Genomic DNA, 20,517 nt, shown 5'->3' on the forward strand with positions numbered 1-20,517 from the left:
CTTGGAGGACCAACGGAGCTCTCGGGCCCAGACGCCCAGGGGAGGACTGCCTAGGACCCGTGGAGCCCGTCCTGAGTACTTTGCCACGCCGCGGGCAGGAGGAGGGATCCCCGGACGCCTGGGAGGATGTTGCCCGGACATAGCCCATCTGGTCCCCAGCAAAGAACCACCAGCCTCGGAGGGGTGTTCTGGCATACCCTACCCCTACTAATCTGGAGGAAGGCTACCCACCTTTCTTGTAACCCGCGCACTCTGAGTGACGGCGGGCACCCTAGGCGCGGACGCGCCCGACCTCCTAGAGCCCTGGCTGGTATCCGGGAGTCAAATGAGCCCTCATCGGGACTTCCAGGCTGGCCTGGCCATCTGGTTGCCCCATTGGAAAGCATTGCGCGCGACCAGATGGCCGAGGGGAGAGGTGCGACCAGATGGCCGGGACTGAAAGGACTCCCATCTGTCCAACCCCGAGCCTTCGCGCTAGCGTTCCCGCTTGCCCATGCAGGGCTCGGCGGCTGCAAGGCTCGGGGTCTGCAGGGGCTCGGGGTCTGCAGGGGCTCGGGGTCTGCAGGGGCTCGGGGTCTGCAGGGGCTCGGGGTCTGCAGGGGCTCGGGGTCTGCAGGGGCTCGGGGTCTGCGGGGGCTCGGGGTCTGCGGGGGCTCGGGGTCTGCGGGGGCTCCGGGGGCTGCAGGGGCTCCGGGGGGCTCGTAGACCCCGCGCTGGGCCTCAGGCATGGGAGGCCTGCAGGAGCTCCTGGGGCCCGGACGCCCGGGGGACCCATGGAGCCCGTCCCGGGCACTTTGCCTCACCGCGGGCTGGAGGAGGGAGCACCGGACGTCCCGGGGAAGTGTCGTCCGGGCTTAGCCCATCTGGTCCCTGCCTGAGAACCGCTATCCCCAGGAGGGGTGTCCCGGCATACCCTGCCCCTAGTAATCCGGAGGAAGGCTACCCCCCTTTCTGGTAAACCGTGTGCACCGAGTGACGGAGGGGACCCTAGGCCCAGACGCACCCGACCTCCTGGAGCCCTGGCTGGGATCCGGGAGGCAAATGAACCCTCATCGGGACTTCCAGGCCGGTCCGGCCATCTGGTCGTCCATTGGAAAGCACTGCGTGCGAGCAGATGGCCGGGACCGAAAGGACTCCCATCTGTCCAACCCTGAGTCTTCGCGCTAGGGTTCCCACCTGTCCACGCAGGGCTCGGGGGCTGCAGGGCTCGGGGGGGCTGCAGGACTCGGGGGTGGGGGGTGGTGTGGGGGGGGCTGCAGGACTCGGGAGGGGGGGGCTGCAGGGCTCGGGAGCTGTAGGGCTCCAGGGCTGCAGGGCTCTGGGGCTGCAGGGCTCGTAGACCCCATGCTGGGCCTCAGGCATGGGAGGCCTGCAGGAGCTCCTGGGGCCATGGATTCCATCCCGGGCACTTTGCCCTGCCGCGGGCTGGAGGAGGGGCGTCCCGGCATACCCTGCCCCTAGTAATCTGGAGGAAGGCTTACCCCCCTTTGTGGTAAACCATGCGCACCGAGTGACGGAGGGGACCCTAGGCCCGGACGCACCTGACCTCCTGGAGCCCTGCCTGTGATCGGGGAGGTGAATGAGCCCCCATTGGGACTTCCAGGGCAGCCCGGCCATCTGGTCGCCCCATTGGAAAGCATTGCGTGCGACCAGATGGCCGAGGGAAAGGTGCAACCACATGGCCGGGACCGAAAGGGCTCCAAGCTGCCCACACCAAGCCATAGCGGTAGGGCTCCCGCCTGCCCTTGCAGGGCTCCGCACCAGGGACTCTTGTCCCGGGCAGATGGACACTTGGCAGGCTGCAAGACGTGGGCTCCTAGGCCCTGACCGAAACTCAGGAGGCCCGGGGCTGGTCCCTGCTTCTCAACGCAGCCCGGCCGGGGAGATCGGGGGAGCCTGCCCAAGCACGAGGGAACCCAGTCCCGGTTACACGGTCCCTCAGGTTGTGCGCTCGTTTTCCACAATTTTTCAAAATTGTGCGTAGTTGCGCTAGGCAAAGTCCGCCCAGCCCTACTCGGGACGTGCGCTCGTTTTCCACAATTTTTTTCAAAATTCCGCGTCGTGGCATTACGCAAATTCCGCCCAGCCCTAGTATTAAACCTGTTGGAATCATACCCCCACACCATAAACTGTGTGGGGGTTTATTCCAAGCACTGGAAGAGCCCTCTGTTGGGCTCTCAGTGTCCCCGGTGCCAGCCTTCCAGACCTGGACAGCACAAAATGGTTGCTGCTGACCAGACAAACGATTCTTCCCTCCTGCTGCTGAGCCAAGCTCGAGCAGGGGAAGGCAGAACAATAGGCATCTTGTCACAGTGAGGTGTAACCACCTCCCAGACAGGATTTAGTGTATTGAGGCAAGTTGGGTGCCAGCATCACTAAGTCTGCGTGAGGGGCACATTTGGTGTCCCCATGCATAGTCCAGTTCAAACCAGGTCTGGGAGCCTTCGGCTCCCACTCTGGCGCAAAACTAGTCAAAGGACATGGAAGTAACCTTCCCCCTGTCCAGACCCTCCCCTGGGAGGGTACCCTGAAGCATCCCGACACTTTCCTTAGGGTCCCCAGATTCGTCGTGGGACAAGATTCAGATCAGACACCACTTCTTCTACCGTATGGGCTCTCTGGACTTCGTTCGGGCTCGACTTCATCTCCCTTCCAGTCTGGTGCATCGTCTGTACCTGTGCACCACACAGGAACCTTCCAAGGCCTGTGGGCATTGAAGACACCTGAAGGAATCTCCCTTGAAGTGAAAGAGTCACTTCCCTGCTTTCACAGGCACCACATCTAGGTCGACTGGTCTGCTGATCCTGAGCTCCTCATGACTCCGAAAGGTTCTGCAACACAGGTGGTGGTTCTCCACAGCTCTCGAGGCCTGCCCTGCCCTCTCACCAAGTTTGACGCCAGTATCCCTCGTGGGGGTTGCAATAAACGAACCCCTGTGCACCGCGTCAACTTGCGGTTGCAAAGGCTTCTTGGCTTCTGTTAGAAGGTGGTTCTGACACTATGGGCCGCCCGGATTTTACGCTTTTTGATCACCTAATTGTTGAGCTTTTACTGTGGGGGAGCCTCATAAGTTGGACTCACCCACAGCGAACTCATAATGAAAGACTGCATGGGGATTTTACTGGTGTCCCCCTGGCTTGACCAGGCCGCTGCGCAGCAGGAGTAAGGGACACCGGGCTAGTTACATGCAGGCACATGTATACATGCGTGTGCACACGTGTGTGGGCTGCGCGGGGGAGAATCCTGGCGTGCGCAGCCCCAGGGCAGATCCAAGGGGAATGGTGTGGCAGGACTTATACAGAATTGGGTGGTGACATGGAATAGGCTTTATACAGTGGGAAGAAACATGCCAGGGAAAGTCAATGTGCTTTATAGTGTTTATTCCATTATTCTCTTATGGGGATAGGGAGCACATGGGCTAGTTTTATTTTCCTAGGCCCTACAAATTTCAGACATGCACCAAAGTCCACTGTAACGGATGTGAGAAGAAGTATTCTGCAGAGTTCAAAGTCATATTTGTACTGCTTTTGGGTCATCAAGAACTGTCCTATTTCTCTGAGTCTGCTATAACCAGGGCCTGGCTGAGGCCTGAGCAATCACTGGGTGCCAGGCACCAGGCTGCACCAAGGAGGGAAGGCAGCGAGGGGGGGGGGGGGGACGTATGGGAGGGGCTTTTTCAGAGACCATGTGGCCAGAGACCCTGCACAACGCCATTTTGAACAAACCCAGAGGCTGGGCAGGAAGGAGGGAGCAGGGGCAGTGAAGTGATGTGTCGCTGGTTGATAGGACAACCAGAGACTTCCTGCCAGCCCCCTACTCCACTTTTAAAAAGTGCTTGCACAGGAAGAGAAGCTCTCTCTGGGGTGTGGTCTCCTGAGGCAGAAGGTGCTGGAGCCTGGCGCAATGGGCATTTGGAAGGAGGAACCCCCTGACTACCCCCAGTGTCCTGAACAGCGCCAGGAGAAGAGTCCAGGACCAGTGTGCAGAAGCAGGGGCCTCTGCGCAGGGAGGAGAGGCCCAGGAGGAGAGCAGGCGAAAGGCTGCGCAGGGAGGCAGTGAAGACAGAGCCATGCTGAATTTCCCCCTCTCAGAGACCCAGAGGGCGAATGAGAGTGCTTCCAGTGGCTGGGGAGCGTCACCAGGAGTAAGAAGAGGCCAAAAGCAGGAAGATCGGACCCCTGGGGGCTGAGATATGCCCCAGAAGGTGAGCGACCTTTGACCTGTGGCCAACCGACGACAAAGCGCGTGGGGCTCCGCCGCCAGTTCAGAGAATGCCCCCGGGGTGGGTCAGGTCCCGGGGGCTGCCCCCACAAGAAGAAAAGTCGGGGAGCGCCATCACGCTCCCCGTGAAACATGCCCTCCTCGGGGTGCCAGGAGCCCACCCTGGCCCCCGCCGATAATGAAGCCGGGGAGCGCCGTCGTGCTCCCCGTGAAGAGGTGTAGGAGGAGGGGCCCGAGATCCCAACTCTGGGCCCCGTGTGTGGAAGGAGGTGGGGGAGCACCGTCGCGCCCCCCGCGAAGAAGTAAAGTTGGGGGAGTGCCATCACTCCCCCCACCCCCCCCCATCCTTGGGCCCCAAAGAAGAGAGAAGTCTGAGGGGGTGCCGTCCCCTCCCGAGGAGAGGAGGGGCCCAGGACCCCATTTCCGGGCCCCGAAGGTCAGGAAGGAGGAGGGGGACTCCCCCCCCCCCCCCCCCCCCCAAAGACCCGCAGGACAGGCGTGAGCCTCAGTGTCTGCCCGCAGGAGCGGGCAGACCAAAATGCACACGCAGCCGCACACGAGGGTGCGGGCCGGGAGGGAGCCGGCAGGGGCAGTCGGGCGTGGGCTCCCCGGGCTGCCCCCAGCAGTCTGCCAGCACGAGGTGCCCGGGTGGGACCAGGCCCCTGCAAGGAAGAGAGGAACGGCTGAGGGTGGGCTCCCCGGGCCGCGGAAAAAACACTCACCGGCAGCACGGGGCAGGAGCAACGCAGTCTCCCCCAGCACCACGGAGGAAAGTCCCTCCCTAAGTCTGTAGGGGACCTAAAAGAATAACCCCTCAAGGGCTCGGCCAACAGCTTTAACACCTTCTGAGCTGGAACTTTTGTTCTGCAGCTGGAGGAGGATTGAGAAGTGCATCAAGGAGTGAAAGGCTGAGTTGGGGATGTCTGGAGAAGGACATCCCCTGGAGGTGAAGAGGTGTAATTGCACCCGTAGTGCATTTACTAATGTTATTTCTTTCAAAGGGACTGAAGGTCACGTGTAATGTGAAGTACCTGTGTAAGGTGATGTCATAAGCAAAGTGGGGTTATGTTGCCAGACATTCCTGCTAGGGTGTCTGGCTGTATATGCGTAATCCTGTGATTTCATCTGAGATGCCTCTAGGGACTGTAATTGCAAGGCATTCTGATGATCCACAAATTTGATGAGTACTGTCTTTCTAAAGTGATGCTTAAACATGTATTCTTGCTACTGCGCTTAGGTGAAGAACCCAGACTGCTAGCCCTTAATATGTAGAGGTGTATACTTCATGGTCAGTAGGAAATGCTCAGCCAGGGTTGTGGGTCACCAAGACAGGGTTACCTATTTTAAATGCTTGTTGAGATAATGGGGGGGGGGGGGTCGCCACTGGGATGGTGCCAGTGCGCAGGGCCCTTGCTCCAGGTTATGTTCAACTAACTGCACTGGGGGCAAGATGATGTGCATACATGGGAGTGGTGGTACTAGACCCCACACCCACTGTGGGAGGGGTGGAGATGTTATGCAATATCACAAAGTAATTCCAACAGCTTATGTATATTTGTAAATTGGTGCATTGTATTGAGTAGTGTGTGTGTTTAATAAATGTACTTTTACTTTTATAAAGCAAAGTACAGACTGGGCAATCAATTATTGAGTGTTATTTCTGCGCACCTGAAAATGGTGATTACTAGCCCACACCACCTCCCTTGAGTAAGCCTCATACTGCTCTGCAACGCTACCCTCTGAGAGTCAGGCGCTACAATTGGGTGTTTGGTTCCCAGTGAAGGACAAATGTGTCATGTTATTTGTGCAGTCCTCACAGATACTGCGTCGTTTTCCAACAGCTTCCTTCAAAGAAAATTTTCAGGCTCCCAGTAGCCCCAACCGCGAGCACCTCCAGTTCTCAGAATCTTCGGCCAGACCACATCGTTGTGCTTCGTGCCCTGCATCTTTTGGTGACCGGCTTGAGGTCCTCTCACGACTGTAGTGCCTCCGGCCTGTGGGTCCATTTGAGGGTCACCTTTGTTTCTTTTCGGCTCCCCTGATTGCTCGGGCCTGCCCTGACTCCCCTGCTTGAGGTGAGTCCCCTGGACCTTGCTGGTCCCAACGTTGCACCTTCTTCGACTTCTGTGTTGGTTGCATTTGCCAAGGCTTGTTGATGCTCCCTCCGAACACCGACATCCGGTGAGGACAGCTCGTGCACTGCTCCTGGTCTTCCTCAGCGTCGCCTGGTCCTCACAGCTGCAAAGTCAAGGTCCGCGTCAACTCTCCTGCAACTCCCGACATTGGTGGACATTCGTCTTCCAGATCTCATGGTCACTCCTGAGTGACAGAGACTCTGTCCCCTCTGCTTGCAGGTGCCTCTCAACTAGAATCCACCTTCGGATTCCACGGGACACTTTCTCCTTCGTCAGCAGCGGCACTTTCCTGAAGTCCTCCATTGGGTTTAACGGCGGTTTCTGACACCAATTCACACCTATGCACCCAGCTTCACTTGTGTAGGTAACGTGGGTACTAGGGTATCCACGGGTGGGGTGGCTGTCCAACCTTCTGTCTTCCAAGGGGTTTCCTCAGGGTCCACTGGGAAGGGTCCTTAATCTTTAAAATTCCAACTGCGACTTACACGTAGAGTTGTACGGAGCACACGGTCGTGTTCCCACACTGCACACGCTCTCAGTGGGATTCCTAGTCACTCACCTTGGGCGGTTCCTTGGGTACCTAGCACTTCTACGTCCTCTCAACCTTGTCTTGACCCGAGTTGTGGTTCTTATACCACCTTCTTAGTATATGTTTTGGTCCCCCCATGGGGTCCACTGTGTAATCTGTGCTATTAACTGTATTTCTTTTTCAAAGTATTGTGCTCATTGTGATTATCTCCTGGTAGGAGATATTTAAACGTGTTAGAGGGTATCATATCAATAAATACATAATTTTATAAATACCTTGTTTGGTTCTTGTTCACTTAATCTATACTATAAGATTGCATTGTGGTAAAAACAAGCTGCTTTTCACATCTTCATGACTAAGCCTGAAGGTTGCTCTCCACAGCTACCACTTAGAGAGCTTTCAAAGGTTGTCTAAGACCTCCTAAATCACCATAATGGTTGTCTGGACTGGTGCAAGGTGCCCACTTACATTAGTGGACATCATATACCAGGCCAGCTACTCACAAGTGTGCATTGCTGTGGTGTCTGGTGTCATTTTAAAGCCATCACTGCCTTGCAGGCTTATCTTAAAATAAAACTATGCCCAAATTCGACTTTGGAATAAAAAGTAATTCCAAAGCCTAATATTACCTTTTTTTATTACATATAAGTCACTCCTAAGGTCTACACTGGGTGCCTTAAGGGCAGGGTGTCTTGTTATAAAGAGCAGAAACATTATAAAAGATGGTTTATATGCCATGTTGAGGGAAAACCAACCACAGTCGATTTTTACCCATTTTAGTGCTGCTATCTCCATAGGCTAACATGAGGAGGGTTTATTAAACTTTAATAAAGTCTACCTTTTGATTGGAAATAGTTAGCAACATGATTCAAAGTATCAAAATAACAGTTGCAATAAATCCAACAACTTGACAAGGTTGGATTTATTATAACTATTGCAGGAAAGTGGTTTCAGAACTACATAGTCTAAATGAACCCAATGTAGACATGCATATCCAATCATAAAAGTGTGTACACAGATCTCCCACCTACAGGCAATCGGATACAAAGAGATCAATCCCAGCCACAATAATTGTTCCATTTTTCCTCAAACATCGGTAAATATCTTCATACATCCTCGACTAGCATACACTAATCTTTGTTATCATGCATCAGTCCATACTGATGTACTACGCCTCAAATTACGTTGGTAGTCGACTACCCATTGCTATGGCAATATGTGGTCTGTTGGCCATCACCCCTAGCATATCTTCTAGGAGTCATATTACCTTCTATCGGCACAGGGACCTCTATAATCTAGGATAAAAGTTTATTAACTTTGTCACAAAAGGTAAACGAGATGTGTGTACACAATTGTATGATTGGATATGCATATCTACATTGGGTTCATTTAGACTATGTAGTTCAATTGTTTGAATAGTTCTCTGGGAGGCTGTTGGAAGGTGGTTTATTAGTAGGTACAGGTATGTACTTACAGCTAGTAATAACACCAGAATCACAAATCAGATCTAGCCAAGTCTCAATAAATTCATCTTTTTTCAACTCTGGTTGCTTGGCTGAAGAGCAGTCTGGTTTAACTCAGCAGATAGGTGTAACGCATTTAATATCACCAAAATAGTAAATAATTAAAACATACAATGCAATAACTTTATTGTGTGAGAGTACAGTAAATCTGTTGGAGGATCTTCAATTGTACCAATCGACTAGCAAGCTCTCAGATATTGCAGCCCATATCTCACTCAACATATTCCAGTGTCGCAGGTCAATATCCAGTTTATCCTGCAACTGCCTCAAGTATTTAGGGCCATTATTAAAGTAGGGTTTCATGCATCATGAACACTTCTTTGCTGATCAGTGGTTCTGACAGTGCCTGGTCTTCTAATAGGGGAAAGTCTTGGATGTTCTTAGCTTGCTGTCGTACTTCCTGGTGGCATGCTTTAATTATAACTATCTAAATATTTAAGAAGCTACAAAGGAAATGTTGGTGTGCAGTGCTAAAGATGATTTCATACCTTCTCATCTCCTACATCACACACTTTTGTGATACTTAAGTGTTAGTCAAGAAAGCCATTCAGGTTCTGCAGGTCATAACGCGGTGCTGTGCGTTACAGTACCATGCAAGTCCAAGCCTCCATTGCGGACAAGGCATAGATAGACTTAACAGGTACACATCACAAATAAATGGTCTGTGGGCATACACAGGAGCCTAGGAGAGGCCAATCAAACATCAAAGACTGGCCAAAAATCGGGTAGTACACCAAATCATTTAATACAGGATATTCAGAGGCCAGTAATACTTTGTCTATGGTCTTGAAATTCCCCCCATCAAAGACTACTGTATGATTTCAATGATATCCTAAGTTAACTTACTTTTCACAGAAGTAAACACAAGAAAGTCAAGCTCTATAAAGAACTCCTGCCTAACTCTTGACTAGCGTATTCTGCAGACTTTACCAATTTTTTGGAGTGTTATCACTTTTAACAGACATGTGTCTATACTGAAAGGAAAAGCCATTATCAGTGGTTTAAGTCTTGCATGTCATTATACATAATAAATAATTTTCTCGCATGACCATTCTAGCTTTCTAAATGAAGACCTCCAGGCATTTAAAGCCCTTAGTAGAGATCCAGCCTAGTCACACAAAGTCCAATCTTCCTGCCCTTCTGTAGAAAGAAATAGAGGTGTCTTAGACCAATTCTTGTGGAACCAGGAATACCTGACGTATCTTGAAATCATAAAGGAATCGTTATATGGAGGCTGCTTTTTCCGCAGTGTACAGTAGTATGTCATCTGCATAAAGGGAGATTATATCATCCAATATATAGTCTGAATTCAGTGTTTTTTCCAGGGTGACCTCCTTCAGCAAAAACGCCATGGCTCAAGAACCAGGATAAAGAGAATGGGCAGAAGGGACATCACTGCCTTGTTCCCTGATTCAAGTTGAATGCTCCATTCACCTTTACCCTGGCATTCCAGCTCATGGGCATGATGGCATCCTGCATCCCAATTATACAGCATGCGCGATTACATATGTGTCTCACTCAGGAATGGATCGGCAACGGATGGTCACAAGCCGCTGGGAGATCTGGTTGTTGTCACAGAAAAGGTACAAAGGGAAAAACGGTGGTGGAACTCGACAATTATGAACATGGGAAGGCCATTCAAAACACCAGCTCCTACAGCGACCATGACGACGAATGCATCCCACAAGGGTTGGGAACCACACACAGGCAACCTGAAGGTCAGAGGACTATGGAACAACATGGATGCTGTAACGCACAGACTATCTAGAGATGAAGACCGTCTTGCTTGCCCTAAAAGTGTTTCAAGCGCACACAATAGGTCAGACTGAACTGATCCAAACAGATGGCCCAACAGCCATGTTCTCCCTCAACAAGCAGGGGGGAAATCATTCACCCTGTTCAAACTAGGTGAGGAGATATGGAGGTGAGCCGTTCAAAGGCAAATCACACTTCAAACAGTTCACCTGCCCAGGAAACAGAACACTGAGGCGAACAGACTGAGCAGACAAGACAGCGCCTTACACGAATGAGAGGTAAAAAAGGAGGTACTAAACAAAATGTTGAAAGCTTGGGGCAGTCCAAAGTGATGCCCTGTCAATAGACTGGTCAGAGAAATTTGCCTACGTCAGTCTGCTTCCCCTGATTCCAAGGGTACTGAACAAGGCCAGACAGCCAGGAACAATGCTCGTCCTCTAAGCCCCACAGTGGGCCAGATAGACCTGGTATTCGGACCTGCTGGAGATTGTCAGGGGGTGCAGGATCCCAATCAGAGCAGAACAGGATCTGCCAACATTGAAAAATGGAAGACTGTACCATCCGGCACCTGCCACGTTCAGCCTAGCAGCATGGCTCCTGAATGCTTAAAAGTCGGCCACTTACAATTACCACCCACAAAAATGAAAATCTCCGGGAAGCTAGAAAGCCAAGCACAAGAAATTGTTACATAGATAAATGGAACAGATACACCCATTGGTGTACAAGCAACAAGAGGGTGGAAACACGGTCAGACCAGGAAACGGTACTGACATACCTCACACTCCTGTTAGACAGCAGACTAACGTACTCATCTCTAAAGGTACACCTACCAGCAATAGTAGTTTATACTAGTGGTACCTCGAAAACCACTCTGTTGTGAAAAGATTCGTAAAGGTTCAAAAAGAGTGGTACCACCAAAAAACAGTACCAACCTCAATGTGTAATCTAAACACGGTGCTAACACAATTAATGTCAGAGCCTTTTGAACCTATGTACAAGACTGATTTTAAGTTCTCTAACCCTTTAAACAACAATTCTAATAGTGGTCACATCCCTGCATAAGGTCAGCGAGCTGAAAGCTCTACCAATACAGGAACTTTACCTGCAAATCCCCAAGGACCAGGTGATCCTAAGAACAAATCCCCAATTCCTACCAAAGGTGGTGACTCAATTCTACATCAACCAAAGCATTCAACTGCCAAAAGCCAAAGACACCGGCAGAAAGGGCCCTTCACACACTAGGTGTGCGAAGTGTACTAATGTACCAAATACAGGAAACAAAGGGTTTTCGTCTGGGAAACCAATTATTCGTCTTCTTTACCAAAGCAAGCAAGAGATCACCGGTAACGAATGGAACTATGGCACAATGGATAGTGGAAACTATACAAACCTGCTAACTCGCACAACCAAGAGTGCATTTAACCTGGAACCTGGAAAAAGGGCTAAACACTTGCATTCCTAGCAAATGTACCCATTGATGAATTGATGACTTACCTTCACAAAACACTATTCTGTGGACATCCAAATAGACATACAGTTGGGAAAGAAAGACAAAAGAATCTGAAGATGGTGACCACGCACAGGAATTTCCAACCAATAGATGGCGTAATAATGCACAACATGTGAATCCAGAAAATTGTTCTGGCTGTAAAACTACCACTGGTAAGCTTTTCAGTGTTCAGCAACCCTTCTCTACCCTCCCTGGTACTCCAAAAATATGCATGCCCATCCCCAGCTGTTTTGAAATGTTGTTGAATTCCTCCCTTAGTTGATTAAGGTCTATTGCCACTCTTTTTCTTGCTCCAGGGCAGACCTGGATTTTCCCATAGCAGCTAATACTTCCCTCTGTGTGGGCTCTTCTGTAGTCACCTGATAAAGGTTGCACAGATATGCTTCCCGTTGGGAAGCTGATTAACATCTGGATGAATGAAAGAATACTGGTACGATCTGTTCTATAGTTAATAGCGTGTATTGCTTTGACATTCAATCCAGCAGACACGCATTCCAGGGTAAAAATGGGTTCTTAAATTGACACACCATTCAAGGAACCATGAGGTCGGCAGCCAGTCTACCAGGGATTGTCCAGTCTCTTCACCATTGACTAGGTCAGAGAACTAGTGGGGAATGTGAAGCAGCGTGGCTGTGAGTTCACTTCTCTAGGAAATGAGTATTTTACTTTGCTGTGAAATAAGAGGATAGATAATCCCTTTTGAGGGCACACAGTCTGCAAAGTGTTCCATCTCCACCAATGACCTTTCAGTCTCCAGTGAGAGGAAGTAAAAGAAAGAGGGTCCCACCAGCTCTCAGTGCGCAGCAAGGAAAGAGACTGGAAAGAGAGCAACTTGCTGCCTGTCAGTAGTTGACCAGGGAATCCAGGATAAAGTATGTCCCTCTATATCTAGGCACACCTTGTGGTCTTTCAACTCCCCTCTCTTTCTGCAACTCCCACATCTCTCTTCACATCCCTCTGCAGTGTTGGCGCTTCTGCAGAGAGGGCCTCAGGAAAAGTACCCCAAAAGCCACTGTTCACCACTTGCCCCTTCACCACATGGAGACTGCTGTTACAAAAGAATTCTAGGTAGACCCACTGGAGATCCATAGAGCAGCCTGGTGTCTCTATGACCTTACCCACCACAAGCCTCGAGGCCAGTGGATTGGAGGCACCACAGTAGAGATGTTCACAGTATGTGCTGTGTGCTTGTCACTTGTTTATATGCAGTTGGACCTACATATGATGGCGGTCAGCTGTACTTCCCTGGGCGTGCCTCTGGATGTGGTCATCGTCCAAACAACCTCAACAGCCGAATGTCGTCTTATGTTCTCTTCCCAGCCGCATCTCCCTCTTCCGGGTGACTGGGACCAGCACTTGACACCACTGCCTGCCCCAGCCAGTTCATGGCCCCAGATAGCCCGCAGCAGGACCATCCCTACACTCTCTTCTTTCGTCAGTGAAGCACTGAGAGGTCCCAGGTACAGCATGCAGCATTTCTTCCAGCCTTACGGTTTGATTAGGGAAGTTGTCCAAGCTTCACTGACAACAGACCTGGGAGTCTCTGTAGCATGCGGCACTTTGTTCACTGCCAGGCCAAACCCTATACAGTATAATTTTTGTAATATGAAATAATGTACTTTTGAAGGAGCAGGGTTGGGTAATTAAGTTACTCAAGTCTTAGACAGCAGAGTTATTCCTCGCATTAAAGAGACCTTAAAGTTACTTAGACATATCCTCCTTCATCAAATCTGGAAAAGGCAATAGAGTAATGTATATGGGATAACTACTCTTTGCTGTACATTATAAGGATGTTGCAAGGTACCGAGGTTTTCCGTGACCATATAGATTCCTTATAAAGTCATGGAACGCAGAGGTTGACTTGTACGCCACATGATATTTTATTCCTTATAATACATAGTCATGCCATCACCCTTTCCATAAACCACTTAGATGTCTAGTGTCTTACTCTTTCATGTTTTTTTCATTGTAGACAAGAAGAACAAAAGCAGAATCTGTACTGAGAAACCCACCAAGTAACAGTTGCTAATATTTACAAAAAAAGCTGTTTGAGCCATTTTAATGAAAACCAGGTTAAACAATGTTGCAGCTCAGACAGATTGTTTAGGAAAAATTAAGAGATTCTAGCTTTCCTTTAATGACTTATAATTCGGGAAAAATGAGCAGGTTACATAAATAACACTGTTCATTGTTACTTTATAGAGAAATAAGTCGGAAGAAGGAAAAACAGTACCTGTTTTCGTGGTTTCACCTGCAGACATAATGATTCTGCCCCTTGGCCGGCCATTCCATGGCTGCTTGCTTTGGCAGCAGGCATTGCTACTTCCGAACTCGACTATAAATAAGTTAATACAGTTGAGCCGCTACGCCATTTCTTAATTATAGGCAACTAGAGATATCACTAGTCGCTGATAATATGGAAATTAGAGAGAGGCTTTTTTTTCCTACAGGGATTTCAGGCTCCATGTATTATATATAGCAATAATAATGCCATTAAAAGTTAATACTGTATATCATAAAGTGTTTCAAAAGGAGTCATAAAATAATGGGCACCAATAACGTTATGCCATAAAATAAGCAATATATATATATATATATATATCTCTGTGACTCAGCAGAAATTATCTCCATACCTCCATGTCTTTGTGCTGCATTACATGCTGTATGTCACTACCATGTGCCAGCTATGGCCAGTCCTGTGTGTGGGATAGAAGCAGGACACAAACCAAGTGCCTGCTGTAGGTGAAGGATGGTCCCCGTAGGCCAAAAAACCTATTAAATATTCAGGAAATTAAATGAGCACAAGCCGAGGAATGCTGTCCTGCACAGACACACACACAAGCAGTTGAATGTGGACACATACATTCTTTAGAAAATGGTACACACTCGCAAGCAAACACATATGCACGCACACAAGCCCACCCACTATTGCCTTTTCTTCTCTTTCTCGGTGTCCTAGACCCAACCTTGGCTGTGTGCTCTACTTCATTATTGTACAACAGCAGTCACCCTTTGTCTAGACCTGGCCTAGGCAGCTGCAGAGTCCTGCATCGCATCGAACTGCAGGAGTGTGGCACAGCTGTTAACGGAACACATGGTGCAGTGGGTAGATAACAGCAGCAGCACTAGGCCTTGAAAAGGGACATGCACGTATTCCTGCTGTCGCTGCCATGGCTGCCAGGAACTCTTTCTTCAGAGAAACAGCTCTTGAGAGAGAGACACACATAAACTGTCTCAGGATGATCATATAGTGCAGTACTTGCAAAAGGCCAGTTGACAGTGTAGCCCTACAGTAACCCCCTGGCCTTATGAAATATACAATTCATGTGTGTTGAGGATACATCTGTATAGCGCCCCGGCCACCGAAAGGCATGAGCAAAGTGTGTAATTGTCCAGAACTGACACCGTCCAAATGCCCCCTGGTAATGTGATCTTTCTTTCACTCGATCCTTGTCAATTTGTCTATGTTGCTTCCTTCATGCAGGGTTGAATTAGCAGAAAATAGGCAATACAATTCAAGGTTGTTCCGAATAGGGATCTGTTAGACCTGACACCTTGGCGTGAGTCTCCCTTCCACTTTTTGTCGCGGTGCCGCCTGTGTTTTGCTGGTGTTAGCTGCTCATAGCAATGTGCCACTGCCAACCAGTGCCACAGTGCAAGTGCTCCCTATATAAAATATATATGTTGGTTGGATTCCATGATTGGCTTATTTGGTTTACTGTCAAACCCCAGTAAAGTGCACCAGGAGTGCCCAAGGCTTGTAAATACAAATGCTGCTGGTGGACTTGCAGCACTGGTTGTGCCACCCACAGAAGCGGCCTAGTAAAATGTGTCTAAGGTCTGCCATTGCAGAACCTGCATGCAGTCTGGTACGGTCATGCTGACTGGGCAAGTGCACCCACTTGCCAGTCCCTAAACCTTCCCTTAACTTCATATTAGTCACCCCTATGCTAGGCCCAAGGCCAGGGTGCATTGTAAGCATAAGGTAGGACAAGCCCTGATGTGTGTGGCATGTCCTAATAGTGAATTACAGCCAATTTCGTTTTTCACTATTGTAAGGCTACCTGTTCTCCATAGGCCAGAATGGGCTGTTAGAATTGTTACATTCTATGATCCTAACAGACCCAGGGAAAATGGTAGAATTTCGAGTTTAGTATGCCTGAACTCAGAATAATAAAATACATCTTTTAGTAAAGTTTATTTTAATATTCTGTGTTTGCAAATGCCACTTTTAGAAAGCTGGTATTTGCTTACCTAACCATTTCAGCCCACCTCTGCTAGGATGTGTATCTGCTGTCTGGTTTCTGTGAGTGACGGGGCTGGGGAATTCCAGGAGACAGCCTGGGGCAGCCCGGTGGTGAATAGAGAGATCTACATCCAGATGGGTGGGAGGAGTACACCTGGACTCTGATTAGGGCTGTGCTCTGCCTCCACAATGCTGGCTCCACCTCCTGTGGAGCGGCTGATGTCTGCCCTGCACCCTGAATAGAAAGTCAGAGTCATGTCAACAAACTGCTCAGGAACTGGTTTGGACTGGGCCCCTCTACCCCAGAGGAACAAAGGAATTAGGGGTATAAGTATTGGGACCCTGCTCCCAAGAAATTAGATCCTGCTTGACAAGAAGAACCTCTGCCCGAGGAGAAGGAACTGGGAAAGCTGTAAGGAGGAGTACTGTCCCTGACCTGGGGGATTGGCCTGCAGTGGTTGCCTTGCTGCTGAAGGAGAGGAGAAAGACTACAAAAGACTTTATTTCAATTTGTGCTTAAAAAGATCTCCAAGGGCCTGAGTAGAGCTGACCTCCTGTTAAGAAGTTCCAGGAACAAAACGACTTCACCCCCAGCTTCCCCCTGAACTCTGCTGTGTGAGTTCTGCCCCTCCTAGAGTACTGGAACCAGTTTTGGGGCCTCTGGAAGCTGTGCTTGCTGTTGGGAAGCTGGCCAAGGAGAGAAAAATCCAAGATCTCCACTTTTTCACGCACAGCCGGCTAAGCAAGAAAATTTCCGTCGCACCGCTCGTTAGCGTGCAGAATTATATCGCTGAGGACATCGTCGCAGAGCCTGCTGCCGCTGAGCCCAATCAGCGCTGGGAAAATCATCGCACCGCTCGTTAGCGGACCGAATTTGATCGCTACCAGCCCAAGATCCGCGCTCCGCCTGTTAGCGGCCAGAATTCTATCGCTGCGAACATCGTCGCAGGGCCTGCTGCCGCTGAGCTCGAATAGCGCTGGGAAAATCGTCGCTCCGCCCGTTAGCGGACTGAATTTGATCGCTACCAGCCCAAGATCCGCGCTTCGCCTGTTAGCGGGAAGAATTCTATCGCTGCGAACTTCGTCGCAGAGCCTGCCGCTGCTGTGTGAAATCGTCGCAGAACAAGCCAAGATCATCGCACCGCTCGTTAGCGTGGGTAATATTATCACTGCGAATATCACCGCAGACCCAACCAAGATAACCGCTGGTGAAATTGTTGCCCCGCTCGTTAGTGGGCCGAATTTTGTCGCATTGTGCCTTAGCGAGTAAATTTCTATCGGATAAGCTACACCTTGATTTTCAACGCTGAAGTGCCGCTAGGAACTTTTTATCGCATCATAAGGTACTGTGGGTTAAAACGGACGCTAAGGTGAATGATTTTGTCTCTAACCAAAGAACTCTTTCTAAAATCATATTCTTGAACTGTGTATGTCATTTTTGTCGTTATTTGGTCTTGTGCTAAGCCTTTATATAAAAGATCACTATTTTTGATAAATCTAGTGTGGTGTCCATTTGTGGTGTTGTCACTGAGTTACTGTATGTGGTCACAAATGCTTAACCTATAACGCTCTGAGATAAGCCTTGTCTGCTCGCGCCAAGCTACCTAGAGAGTGAGCAGGCGTTATTTTAGGAGTGTATCCCCTTTACCCTGACTAGAGGAGAGGGTCCCTGCTTGTCACAAGTACCTACCTGTGCCAACCAGAGATCCCCAATTCTAACAGGATCCCAACATATGTTTAGCCCAGGCCAAGGCAAGTTTTAAGATAACACTAAGCCATGTATGGGCACTGCATTGCTTCTGCTCTAGGGTCCATTTATAAATCGAATTGCATGCACCCAAGGAAAGGATTGAAGCTAGATGGGATTATTGGGGCTAGTGAGCGGACGTCACTGAGTTTAGCAGCGTGAGGGGAAGACACGCACGCACACTCGCTCACTCACTCCAGTCCTACCTTCTACAATACTTTCTTAACCATGAGAAGTTAGGCAGTGCATTTACACATAAGCACACACGCATAGCCTCTCCCTACATACTTGCCCTACATTTTACCCGTAAGTCACGTACATGCACTCTTCCTGCATCTCCTCGTTAATGCCGCAATGTGACATGACACCTCTGTGTAAACAACTGTCCCTTTTCTCTCATTCAGACCATGATGATTCTCCGATTTATGTGCACACAGATATCTCACCCTCTTTCTCCCTGGTTTCTCAGGCAATATTCACCTACTGGATGACCTCCAACCTGTTCTCGTTGGCCCAGGTGGGCTTCCTGCGTATCCCAGCTGTGCGCACAAAGCTCCGGATCCCTGACCGAATTAAGCACGATCCGTCTGTGCTTCCACAGCAGGAGGGCTTCTTAAAGAGCCTCAAAGCCGGTAAGACCATCGCTATACTAAAGAGGTCTGGAGTGGGTGCTAGAACTGCAACCTTCGAAAACGAAAGGGCTCTTGTTCCCTTCATGACATATGATTGGGTGCCAAAATTACATTTGACTTTACAAAAGTGCATCAGTTGTTCTCTTCGCAAAATCTTTTAAGGTCTATATCTGTGGTGTCTTAAAGTGAGGTGCGTATACATCGAAGCAAGAGATTCATTGGTGCAGTTCTAGAATATTTTCTGAGGGTTCGAATTGGATGATGATGCTATAGTCTATGTGAAAAGGGCCAGCAACATGTTAAAGTGCATGTTGTTGATTAAAATTAATACAAAATTAAGACTAGCTTTAACTTGCTTAGAGTAATACCACAAATAAAGCATGTGGGATTATTAATTTAAGCCCTGTAAACCAATAAGGGTCGCCTGGACTTTCTGCATAGTGTACCTCATTTTGGTACACTACATAGAAAGCCAGCTTCCTACAAGTGCATCCACTATCATATGCGGCAAAACTGGTTTGAGGTGGTTCTCCTTTCAAATGTTCTTTACAGGCTGCTCTCCACAAAAAGCCTTTTGTTCTTATAGGGATGCCTCTCACATCAGGGATGCCTCTGGTCTGGAACACCCACAACAGAGGCACACAAAGGTGTGACGTTTGTGCATGTGGTAGTCATTGGCTTAACTGAAAGTGTAACCAAGGAAGACGAATGCTGGGCCTAACCTAAAGAGCCCCTTTCATCTTTCACTTTATCTATAGTTCCACCCCATTCCTCTTTGTGTGGATTGTGGATGTTTACTCTGAATCTTCCTCTATGGGACAGAAAGACCACTAGACACCAGATGAAAAATATTCCCAGAAATAAAAAAAGGGGTTGGCAGCTCATCCATGCATTGCATCTTGGTCCTAGTACAGAATGGGCACAACAGATTTTCTGACTCGCCGTGGGGCAGATAGTTCGTGAACACCCTCCAACCCCATATCTATGTAGCACTGAAAAAACTTTGGTGTCTAGTGGGCTTTCTGCCTCCCAGCATGTTTGAGTTAAAAACCTTTTATCTATTGTGGGTTAATTGAGGGGTGGGGGCTAGGTCTGATGCCTGGGTGGGTTGCCCCCTACCCATTTATGCCCCTATGAAAATCCTTTGTCTAATGGGCTTTCTGCCCCCGGGATGGGCGGCATTGAGAATGTCTTTTGGGCCTAGGGGAGGAGAGGGTTGCTCCCCCTCCTCAAAATCCACTCACTGGTGGTCTATTGGACTTGGAGAAAAATACTTCCAATCTGCCCACGACAGGGGGCCTGAAGTGAAATTTAAGAAGGAAATCTCTCTGGTGTTTGCACCAGAGAGATTTCCTGCTGCAAGTACTAGGACGTGCTGGAACCTTCCATAGCACCTGAGCACTAGTGCTATGGATGTCTTCAACACATCCATAGCACCCAAGCGCTTAAGAGGGGTTCACAGAAATCAAAAGGTTGAGAAACTGGTCTAGGGTGAATATTCTTACAGAGGTCCTTCGACTTTCTACATCTTTGGCTGAGCAACTACTGCCTTGAGTGAGGCACTCACACAATCTGTGAAAGAGATCTGGAGAAAGCCCCATCAGCACCTGAGATCTATGTCCGCACCAGGTGAACTACCCATGCTGTCATCCTGATGAAAAGACAACCCTCGAGCATTCTGGAAATCCCACCTGATACAGAATCTAAGAAATTGGAGTCCGTGGGGGGGGAAATATTGTTTCAGCAGACAGCCTGGCCCTCTATTGCCTCAGTGCTACATGCATACAATGGAGGGTATACTCGTGCTCTGTGGGACATGGCTACAATAGTTGTGTCAAACTTGCCCAACCATCTTAAAGAGAATGTGTAATGTAACTGGTGCTCATGTAAAGTGCTCCAATACATGCAGGTCCAGTTTGGGCTATATAAAACTGCAAAGAAAAAGGACAGGACCTTTCTGGATATGTCATCAGGGCTGGACTCGACTCCACAGGGGTCACATCACTAGGGGTTTGGTGGAGACAGCTCTGGGTCCCCCGGTGACCTGTAGGACATGCCTTTAGAGCTGCAGGATGATCCATGGGATGTCTATAACACCAATCTCCTTCGGAATATCAGCCTGTACTTGTTCTCTGCCAAGCCCTCCCCACTGGACAACGCTGCTACATAGTATGAGGTCCCCAAAAGGGTAGCTACCTACCATGAGGAAGAAATGCATA

The 20,517-nt window shown here is 49.3% G+C and overlaps 1 protein-coding gene across 2 annotated transcripts in view; it reads left to right on the forward strand.

The window, feature by feature from the left end:
• Positions 1-20,517, forward strand: part of LOC146854845 (mitochondrial inner membrane protein OXA1L-like) — a 236,171-nt gene that overhangs the window by 183,878 nt on the left and 31,776 nt on the right. For both annotated transcript variants that reach the window (XM_085652222.1, XM_085652221.1), the window contains exon 8: positions 18,136-18,298. In XM_085652222.1, coding sequence (XP_085508348.1) covers positions 18,136-18,298 — 163 coding nt within the window. The remainder of the gene's footprint in view (positions 1-18,135; positions 18,299-20,517) is intronic.

This window comes from Triturus cristatus, chromosome 4_1 (genome assembly GCF_964204655.1).
Source record: "Triturus cristatus chromosome 4_1, aTriCri1.1, whole genome shotgun sequence".
In the NCBI taxonomy this organism is placed as follows: Eukaryota; Metazoa; Chordata; class Amphibia; order Caudata; family Salamandridae; genus Triturus; species Triturus cristatus.